This window comes from Monomorium pharaonis, chromosome 3, assembly GCF_013373865.1.
Source record: "Monomorium pharaonis isolate MP-MQ-018 chromosome 3, ASM1337386v2, whole genome shotgun sequence".
Classification (NCBI taxonomy): Eukaryota; Metazoa; Arthropoda; class Insecta; order Hymenoptera; family Formicidae; genus Monomorium; species Monomorium pharaonis.
Genome location: NC_050469.1, coordinates 2,849,647 through 2,861,196, shown reverse-complemented (window position 1 = coordinate 2,861,196; position 11,550 = coordinate 2,849,647). Strand labels below are relative to the sequence as shown.

The window sequence follows — 11,550 nt, the reverse complement described above, 5'->3', positions numbered from 1 at the left end:
AGTTCTTTTTAGGAATAAATTTTTAATGAATTAAAAAGTTTTAGAAAGATAAAAGATCTAGAAACGAAATAAAATAGATTTTGGATATTGTTTAAAAAGAATAATTATTTTGACAAATAGAAGTTTGAAAAAACGTGTAACGATCAGTTTTTCTTACACGGATTAGCTCGTTGATTATTAAGGGCAAGTTAATCGTCTTTGTCATGAAAAAACAAAGAGATTTATATAAAACAATGTTGATGTCTCAGTTCATCTGTTTAATGCAGAATGCTTGGAAAGGATGGGATACATTCATAACCAAGTGTGCTGTTTAAATAAAAAAAAAGTTTACTATATTCTAGGATTAAAAGTATTATCATTCAATAAGTTCTTATTTTGTATTGTAGAAAATGTATGTGTATTAACATTTCAACAATATATATTTATAAATTATTTTAAATGTGTATAAAGATTACATTATTATACATGTATATTATTTTACATTAGATTGCCGAATAAAAATGTACGAATATTTTGTTACAAAAGTTAGTTCTGGGGACAATTTAATTGTAAAATATCATATTTTTAATCCATATTCAATTCTGCAATTTGATTAATAGTACTATTAAAATATTTATTATGCCTTTATCACAAGGATATATTTATATCACAAGAATAAATAAACTGAAATATTCTATGCTATTAAATTTAATATGGCAAAAATATTTGACGTTTAATTGTGTTCATCATAATATATATATATATATTTATGCTTTAAAAAAATAAATATTAGTAATTTAAAATAATTTTCACATACAAACTTATTGCAACAAGGCAAAAACGAATAAATTTTATTACTTTCTATTTACATAAAAGTATCAAGTGTTAAATTTTTATAACTGTTTATAAATGCATGGAAAAATTTAATATAAAATGCATTAAAAAGCTTTATTATATTAAAGAATAATGCAAGAATAAGTTAGTATCAAAGACTTGGTAAATATAAAGAGGTAGGGATATTTTTCACAATAATTTTTATGTCTGAATGACGCTCGCTACAGTGTAAAGTGTTACAATGGTAATACGTAATCTTTGCCTTTGTAAATTATATTCAAAATGTTAAATGGTATTAATATGGAGGCAACATCAGATCACGATTTGTTCAAAGTATAAGTATAACAGACTTATTGAACATCTCTGCAAACATCAATTTGTCAAAGCTCTTTTAAAAGAGCCGATTTAGCGTTTTTAAGTTTATCTAATCTCCTTTGTAAATGGGAATTTGCTGTTTCCAATTCCTCTACACGACTTTGTGTTTCTCTTACCTAAAAATAAAAAGTAAATTAAAAAACATAAATTAATATTTCCTGAATTACTTTGATATACATATATGTATGTATATATATGCATATCAAAGTACACAAGGGTTTGAAGTTTTGCAAAATGAATATACAGACGTTAAGAAGATCCGTTGAAGAATTATCCACAAAACTCAAACAAGTTTATTTTTCAAAATGTAAGTTATGGTGTTATGCTCTTATCAGTAGCATCACATTGTAAACAATTTACAATTCCAGTAAGAATAAAAATGAAGTATATAAATAGGTAGTAAATAAATAATCCATAAAAACCAAAAAAATTCATAGATTTCTTAAATTCTTCCTTTAATAGATTCTCAAAATATTAATCAAAAACTAAAATTTATAATACCTGTATATGTCAGAGGAAAAATTACTAAGAAAGAAATATAAAAGAATTTTGTTAAAATTGTAATATTAAAATTAGAAAAATTTATTCACATAATAAATGATTTTGAAGATAAGTTTTGTTTTCTAAAAATTTAGCTTTTTGGATTTTTTAATAAAAAAACTCTTCAATTGTTTTATGATTTTATTTTGCCATCTTTTATGCCACGAGAAGTTTTTAATTTTATTTTGAATTATTTTCAATTATTTCATTTTGGCAGCAAGCAGTGAGTTTTAATATTTTTTAAAAATTAAAAAGATAAATCGTCTTATTAAAAATCTTATTTTCCTATATGAAGAAAACTAGGTTGTATCGATAATCAAATACAGTATTACTTTTTCTTAATACTAATTGATTCAAAATTTCATCTCGTTATGTGCGTGAATTCGGTCAATATTCATAGTATGTACAATCTTAGGACCAATTTTTTTTCAAAATTATCTTAAGTACGAGGGTCATGCCAAAAGTTTTCAGATATTCTTAAACAGATAAATTTATTTAAACAATACAATTTTTTCAAAGTATTCCTTCTGAGCATTAATATACTTGTAAATTCTAAAAAATCAGTTATTAAATATTTTATTCCACTCTTGTTTTGACACCACCGATATTTCCTAAATTATAAAGGCCTCTTCTGAGTTTCAAATCGACGTTTCCGAAGCTATCCCTACATCCAGGTTTCGTCACCTGTAACGATATTAAAAACATCCTTCGCCCTTCACTAAAATATACAGCATATAATATCAATCAACTCGCTTCTTTTTTTCTCAGAGGTAAGCAGATGTGGCATCTAACAACTGTATCGCTTTGTGAGATGCAGGTGATCTTTAATTAGTTACGGTCTGCGCTACGGTCGATTCAAACTTCAGGGTCGCCACTATTTTTCCATAGGTGATATATCAGTTTTGTTTCTTTAAGTTTTTCACAGCAGCAATATTTTCGTCTGTTACTCGGGCGAGAGAATGCCCCATAAACAAATTAAAATAGACTGCTGCTTATAATTAAGGATCGACCCTTAACAAGGATATCCTTCACAAAAAAAAGAGGAAACAAATTAGTAAGACACTTTTCTCTCTAACACATATTAATTTAGAGAGAAATTGCTCTACTAATTCCTAATTTAAAATTATAAAAATTATATCATGAAAATCGCGTCTCTCGAGCTCCATCACGGTCGACTGATGAACCCAAACTAACCGGTACTCTTAAACTTCCTCTTCCCAAACCAGTAGATCTAAGTTTTCTATATTAACCTATTATACAGTGGAAGAGATGCTCTTTCAAATGCACCCAGTTTCATTGTAAGATTCCTGATTTTAAATATCCAAAAACTTTCGACATAACTTTCATAGAATCTTAAGATACTAATATAGATCTTAGTTTACTTAGTTCATAACTTCTCAAGATTGTATTTAAGACGATCTTAAATATAAAAACAAATCACTGATATTGATCTTCGTTAGTGACATCACCTTAAACTTTGGTAGTTAATATACTTTTAAATAAAGTTATATACTAAAAGTTTTCTTTATATTAAGCAATCCTTTCAGCTTTCAAGTTAAGATTTAAAAATATAATATACTAGATGCGCGAGTGCCATCTGTATTATTGTCTTAAAAAAAGATGTTACAATCTGAAAATTGTAGATTATTTTAGATTTAAAAAAAAAAGGCAGTAACTGGAGTGCGTGAAAACAAAACGAGAGTGGAAGAGCGATGGACTTGGGATAATGTTTCTTTAAATGGATACATCAGAGATATAAATAAAACAATTATTAATCAATGTTCAAAATACCAAATTTGTATACTAGTATAAATAAAATTTCTCCAGTGACATTATAAAAATTAACTCAACAAAAATCATGCATATTAATACATAGAACTACTTTCAAGGAGTAATTCTATATATTTTAGAATTTTTAGATATTCACTTGTAATACTTTTCAAAAATACCCTCTGTAAATCTTTTTATCTGCAATAAAAAATCAATAATCATACTTCTCTTTGTAACTTTCTTTTTTCTACTTTTAGCTCATCTTCTGCTTTTTCAGATGCTTCCGCAGCTGATTTATAACGAATTACTTGACTTTCTAATCTAGCTACTGTCGCCTGCAGTGTAGACATATCTTGTTCTGCTTTTTGTAATTTAAATTTATAATCAGCTAATAATTTATTTGCTTCACGTTGAATGTCTTCATTATCTGATAAACAACCTGTAATACCCGTTAAATACATCAATATATATATATAATAATATTACAATCATTGAACTCAAATAATATAGGAATGTGCGCCGCCTGGTGAAAAATGTTTGCCGAGAAAGGGGGGGAGAGGGAGAGAGGAAGAGGGAGAGAGAGAGAGAGAGAAAGAGGGGGGAGAATGAGAATAAAGCTAGCTATCCTTGTTTTTGTACAGTTCGTATAGAAACGTTATTATTTTTAACAAGTTGAATCCAAGCAAGCAAACAAATATGTTTTGAGAAAAATTTTTGTAAATATTATACAAATGAATCTGAACATGCGCCTCGAAAAAGAAAAAGAATCCAATGAATCAACTTGGTAAACATTTTTCACAAGGCGGCGCACGTTCCTGTATCATTTGAGTTCAATGATTACATATGATAAAGATTTATATCATTAACATAATAATAATTATTGTAATTAATTTTATTATATTGTAATTAATTTTATTATATTATATTTAGTTTAGATGTTTAAAATATAAATATTATTATATGTAAATATTAACCTAATATTGAACCAGATGATTTTTCGGGTCTCATGCGATTCCTAGTTTCTTCTAATTCCAATCTTAAATGACGAATTTCATCTTGCAATTCCTTCTTTTCAGAAGCAAACTTTCTTAATCGAATATCTAAAAAATATACATTATAAAATTTTGTCATAATAAAAATGTTTAATTTTTTAATTAATTATATACCTAGTGAACCTTTACCAGCCGTTTCTAATAATTCTGCAGCTTCTGTACTGACTAGTACTCTTTTTTTATGACATAATCCATTTTCAATATTTTCATTGTCCTCATCCTCATTTTCCTTATTGTCAACAATGACTAAACCGTTTTCCTAAATTATAATGTATTTGAGACTTATATTATTAAGAAAAAATATTACAAGATTTTTTAAATAAATAATACACGGTATTATTGAAATTTGATTTAAAAATTCCCAGATTTTCAAATTTTCCCATTTTTCACGATAGTACCTTGTAACATTATTTTATTTATTATTTTAAGTAACACTAAATAATAATATACATACTTGTATAAGTGTATCTCTTTCTAGTAGCTGTTCTCTGCAAATATCAAAATCTTCTTTTAATCTTTGACTAACCCGTTTTAATTGTTCAACATCTCGATTCTTCTCTCTCAATTCTCTACGTAATTGCGCAGTAATTTCCTCTAATTCTTCGAATTTATCTTTTAATAAATCAACTTGATAAGCATAAGATGATTTTTCATTGTCTAGCTGAGCATTAGCTATCATTGCTTTTCTGAATTTTTCTTCAAATTCCTTTAATTCCAGCTAAATGTACATATATTTAAAAAATTATATATATTTGCATCAGATAAATAAATTAAATATAAAACAAAAAATTTGTACATATACCCTAATATCTCTGGTTAATCCTGCATCTTCCAACGAATCTTCTGAAGATCTACGACTCGATTGAAAATTATTGGAATTTGTAAGAAGTCGCGATGTACGTACTGGATCTGGAGTTACTCTCATAGTTCTGTTTACATCAGCTACAATCATACATACATACGTACATTAATACGCGCGCATGTATGTGTGTGTGCGTCTGTGTGTTTGTTAGTGTTACAAAATACGGAAAAAATACCAAAACCCTAAAATATCTTTAAGAAAACAAGTTTTAAGAAAAAGTTAAATACAAAAATTTGATCAAGACTAATCTAATTAATTAAATTTTCGAAGCATCCTTTAAATAAACTCAAATTATTTTTTTTTTTTAATAAAATTATTTTTTATTTTAGATTTATATTTTACGGAAATAAGGAAATTTTGTTCCTGTTAATGTTTTGTTAAATCCCCTCCAATAAGCTTAAAATATGTTCAAATTTTAAAATAATGTTCAAAGTTTTTTTCTAAAACATTAAATACGGAATTAATTTTTAGATATCAAAGAAATGATACATTTGCGAATAAATGTATATTTTATGATTTTTGACTGGTGATCTAATAGACTGATTAAATTTTGACTTCGAGATCTATGTTAGACTCAGTAAGATTCCAACCAATTCTTGCACAATAAAATTTTTATTTCCCATATCAACTCTGCGTCTTAAAATCAGTCTTTAGTTATCCAATATAATAGGTCTGACTTTAGAAACAGTTTTGGGACTGAAAAAGAACTAATTTTTCAAATTAAAATATTCATTCTTTATTGCGGTTTTTTTTTATTGAAAGGATTTTTTCCAAAATTTTTGGATTCAACACAAAGCTAAGACGACTAAGATTATCAGAGAACAATTCGGCAATTATTTTATAAAGCTAAGGAATGATACAGTCAATGAAGAAAAGACAGAAGCAATTAAAGGCAAGATTGTGGGATGGTTCAACCATTCACACAAGATAAGATCGGAGAATGATTCAGTCAACAAAAACAAAATCAGAGAACCTAATCAATGAAAGATATTTGTTATAGAATAGTTATTTAACTATTGAAGACAAAGCTACAGATTAATCAAGGCTCGAGATTAATAAATGTTTAAATTATTTGCATCTAATAACGATCTATCCGTAAAGATGAAATAAAATTACTGTTATAGTTAATAAAGCAAATGCCACTCTTCATCAAGAATCCACTGTCGTAGATTCTTTAAATTTCATGATTATATTCTGTTAACTATACTTTTAAATAACCTCACAAACAGTAATCAAGTAACGTAAGATGAGCTAAATAAGGGTAAAGTAAGGAGATCACTCAATTTTTTTCCTATCTGTAGTTCAGCAAAAACTATTCAAATAACTATGAATTACGTTTTTCTTTCATAATATGATGGTGGAGAGACTCCAGCCTGTTGATACCATGTATTCTTATTCGTAATCTCTAAAGTAGTAACTATAATTTCTCTAATAAGAGAACGGCCGGAAGTGTCCCTCACCAATTTTAATGAGCTTTGGATATGTTGTAGAGCATACAAAAATTAGACATTTTTTTATCGGCGTATCTCGACGTTTAGGAGTTGAAACTACCCCTTGAAAATAACAGATTATTTTGTTTTTGACAAATATCTTTGAAAATATAACGTTTACGAAAAAATTTTCTATACAAAAGTTTTATGGTATTTTATACTATTTATAATGGTATAGTTATATTTTCCCAAATTTTAAATTTGTTAATTTACCCCCATTCTCACCCCTTATTTTGTAAAATTAAAAAAATTTTGTAAGGAAAAATTAAAGAACATTAAAAGTCAAATCTATTCATGTATATATAAATTCCATCATTTAATTTTTTGAAAAACGTGATGATAATCTTGTGTTATAAGCTCTGCGTTAAAAGTAGTATTGCATTATTTCTTTAGTCGCGACATTTAACCGCTTTTTCTGCATATATTCTTATATTAGAACATTCTAGATTCTGAAATTATGTTAGGGCAATGTCTACTCATGAATCTAATAGCAATACTGATTGTGGCCTGACATTCGGAAAAAATACTTTCTTTAATCATGTTTTTACATAATTAAATGTTAATTTGCCCAATGTTAAAGCTGTAACAAAAATATTAGGCACGTTGAATAATGTTTCTTGTAGTTTCGGACCAAACGTTCCTGTAACTTATTTTAATATTATGAAAAGAGGTGATAATAATCTATCAGCCAAAATACTTGGTTGAACCGCATAGCTATGCGTGATATATCGTTGCTAATAGACTGTACTACAAATTTTACCTTTCTTATACCTTTTTGAGCTAAAGTATGATCAGAATCAAATTTTAACTAAAAATCACTCTGATCCAATCTATAAATATTTTTCACTCCATATCAATTAATATTATATTTTACATTTGTAATAAATGTATCGCATTTATATTCTAAATCAGGTTTTCACAGTAAAGATTTTTTTGCAACAAATTTTGTTATTTTTCTAGACAATATTATGTACTCTTTTGTATCTTTTTACCCATGTTGAAGCTTTGAATTTTGGCACAATTTTGATGATTTGTATATTTCTTTAAATTACCTGAGCATATATCATAAACCCTATCGGCATTCTCCTCTGCCTCTTTTTGTTGTCTCTCTAATTCACGCATTCGTATTTCTCTAGCTTCTGCTCTTGCTTGTCTCCTAGCAGCCAATCTTGCTTCTGCCTGAAAAAAAGTATAAATCTAATATGTATGTATGTATTTTATTAATTCGTGCTTTACGGCTTTGGATGACTTCCAGTTTTATATTGTTTTACTTTTTACATACGGATTTTAAATACGGATACACACACATGCGCGCGCGTGTGTGTGTGTGCGTATAAAAATAGATCGGCCTCTTTTTATAAAAGACAGCATTAAAAGATCTGAAAGACAGAAATATTATTCTGAAGATCTGCGTTTCTCTTTTGATTGCGTGGTAGGAACTGATAGGGATAAGTGAAAACAAAGCAAGTATGCGTGTTTTTTTCAGATGCAACTTGCCCTCATCTCGTACTCACCACATAGTCAAAAGAAAAACACAGATCTCAGAATACTCTTTTTGTCGTTTGCAACTTTCAATACTGTTTCTTATATAGTATGAGCCAATCTATTATATACATATATCCATAACTAAATTATATGTTATTTTGATAAGCTAAATGTTAATACTTTAAAACTACAAAAGAATGAGAGAATACTTTAATTTCAAATTTTGCTCTAAGCTACGTAAATTTCATTGAAAAGAATTATTAGACCTAATAGCTATTATTATGGGAGAATATCTCTCTCTATTGAGTAACATTTCTTATATACATATATTTTTACTACGTGTTTGTAAGCTATAATTATTTAACATCAATAACAAAAATAAAACTTGTATAATTCAATATTTGACAGTAATACAATTTTTATCCCACATTAAGTGTGATGTTATGATTTCTATATAAAAGTCGAAATAAAATGTAATGTTGAAATAAATGTCTAATATAATGTAATATACAAAATGTTCCATTTTAAACTACCACTCTTTTCATTTTCATAAAGTTCATCAAAAATTTGTTCAAACAAAAGCCGATTAAAAAATAGATTTCAAAGTTACATAAAAATCATTTTTTTAAAGAAAATTTAAAATATAATTTTTTACAATATAATTTCTCTATTTTCTATTAAAAAATTCTGCAATTTACAATATGCAATTACATATCTTCTTTGAAAAGCAATTTTTAATTAATTTTATTTTATACATAAAATATAACCAAGATACAGTTGCCGAAAAATAAATAGTTTACAGGGTTTTTTATATTTTAAACTAAAATATGTCAGAATAGTATATATCTTGTAAAACTTAATAATTTTTTGATAATTCTACTCTATGTAAGATATTTGAGTCGAAAAGACTCGTTTAGGTTTAGGTTTAGGTTAATAAATACTTTGAGTATCGCAAAGTTCTAATTAGTTAAGAACTTATAAATGGACGGAATAGAAATAAGAGCAGTTGGAGCAGTGTGGCGTAACAGTAAGAGAGTTAACTTGTGGAACCAGGGATCCCGATTCAAATCTACACCTAATGCTCCTCTAAATTTTTCTATTGGTTACAGCTAATACTTTTACATGCAAAATAATTAAAAAATTATGCTTAAAAATGTTACTAAAAATTATGCAAAAAAATTTATATAAATTTATCTTAAAAATTACAATAATTTTCATGTAACCTTAAAAGACTACTTTCTTCAAAAATTTAAGTTATTATTTCCTAGTTATTATCACTTTGAGACCATATAGCTTTTATTAAAACATATTTTTGACTTTATTCTACAAAAATAAAACAAAATTAATTAATAAGATATCCTATATAAAAATCTGTAAAAAAAACTATATCTTAGTAATTAAATAATTTATATGTATAAATAATAATATAATTTTCTAATACAATCTTACATTCATGCTTATCAATTTTTTAAATATATGTTACATATATTTTATCAACAAAATCATACCTCTTTAGCTATTTGATCAAGCGCTTGATCTTCTGCAGAATGCCTTGTAGAAGTTCGCCTTCGACCAGCTACAGCTGATTCCATTTTGAATTTCTTTTCTTATAATTTTTATTTCAAATGTAACGTATCAAATATAATTTTAACTAGGAAGATCCACGTCCGCCACCACATTAACAGGTACAAATGATTAGCTATGGACAAATTTATATAAAAATTTAGACTAGAATAATTATAATAGAAAATTAATGTACTCAATTTAATTACAGTTTATATATCTGATATCTTTATATATTGTAAAATTTTAATTATAATCGTTTATTTACAATTACATATTTTACACATTTTGACACATTGACAATTTTAATTGAGTTCTCTCTCTCTCTCTCTCTCTCTCTTTCTCTCTATACTTCATTTAAAATACCTAGTTTTTATCAAGTATTGTTACGTTATAAATATTTTAATCTGATTGCTATACATTTTCCAGTTATTTCTTTTAATACTCAATTTTATATAAAAATTATTACTTTATGACCAATGTACAGTTTAACGAAAATTTCTCTTAAAATTCTTCATAATTTTGCAGAATTTTTATACAAATTTAAAATTTTTTAAATTAAATTACTGTACAATTTTATACTTAAAAATTATGTGATATATATATATATATATATATATGTATATATATATGATAATATATACGTATATATTACAATGTGATAGGTATTTCGTAATAATTATCGTGAAATACTTAAAAGATAAAAGGAAAAAAATGTGAGATAAGTAAAAATGCAAGTCTTTCATGGTATATAAAGACCAATCTATAATGGCGTAAACGTAATTGTGTTTGTGAGGCATAGTATGTCCATTTCTATCAATGCAGATCAGCTTCGACTTTAGTTTAACTTTCTTTTTATCTTTTTCTAATTCTAAGAAAAAAACAAGATTAATCTATGTTGTAATAAAAATGGAAACGTAACTGCGTCTTATGATACTTTATTTATGACGTTTACGATATTGCAGATGGTATGGTTTTATGTGTGATACAAACGAAACATAGTAGCCGAACGTGCATACGTTATAATGTGTGTGTGTATATTATATACACACATATGAGTAGCTATGTTCATTACAATTCCACCATTCTGTTGCTCACTCATTGCGGGCGAACTACACTTACGATTAGGACACGTCGTTAATCGATGGAGAGACACACATTTCCTCGAATTAAGTCGCATATAAAGACAAGTAGAGTGCGTTCACTATAAATACAATCAGTGAAAAACGAAACGAGCTTGTCGCGTTGTGGTCGTGGAACTCGGTCGATGGGATCCGATGACTTTGGTGGTATCGTCGAGTCTACTTTAATCTACGATCGGCGGTTACGGGCATCAAGGGCTCTATCTCGTGATACGTATGATCGTCGAAATTCCCCCCTCCCCCCGCTGACCGGCAGACCGGCGACTCGCCCGTTCAAGCGTGAGAATCGACGAACACGATACACGATATCAGACTCGAGCCTAGCGGAAGATACATTTTTTTGATATTGCTCTCACACTTCACTCGCCACTTCATACTCTCGCAAGAACAGTGATGTACGCGAAACACGCAAGAATACACTGCGTTACATTACGTCGCGTTTTACGTTCATCACGCCA

At 27.4% G+C, this 11,550-nt stretch overlaps 1 protein-coding gene across 2 annotated transcripts; it reads right to left on the bottom strand.

The window, feature by feature from the left end:
- Positions 1-311: 311 nt before the first annotated feature.
- On the bottom strand, positions 312-11,522 carry LOC105838430 (leucine-rich repeat flightless-interacting protein 2). 2 transcript variants are annotated; one of them, XM_028189805.2, is made up of 9 exons: positions 10,970-11,522; positions 9,896-10,086; positions 7,955-8,081; positions 5,353-5,492; positions 5,005-5,268; positions 4,665-4,809; positions 4,473-4,598; positions 3,723-3,937; positions 312-1,304 (listed from the first exon to the last, which is right to left on the bottom strand). In XM_028189805.2, the coding sequence occupies exons 2-9, from the start codon at positions 9,977-9,979 to the stop codon at positions 1,194-1,196; spliced, it is 1,212 nt and encodes a 403-aa protein (XP_028045606.1). In that variant the 5' UTR covers positions 9,980-10,086; positions 10,970-11,522; the 3' UTR covers positions 312-1,193. The 2 variants fall into 2 exon arrangements, with proteins under 2 accessions (XP_028045606.1, XP_012539436.1); XM_012683982.3 differs by having other exon boundaries at positions 11,073-11,521.
- Between the last annotated feature and the right edge of the window lie 28 nt (positions 11,523-11,550).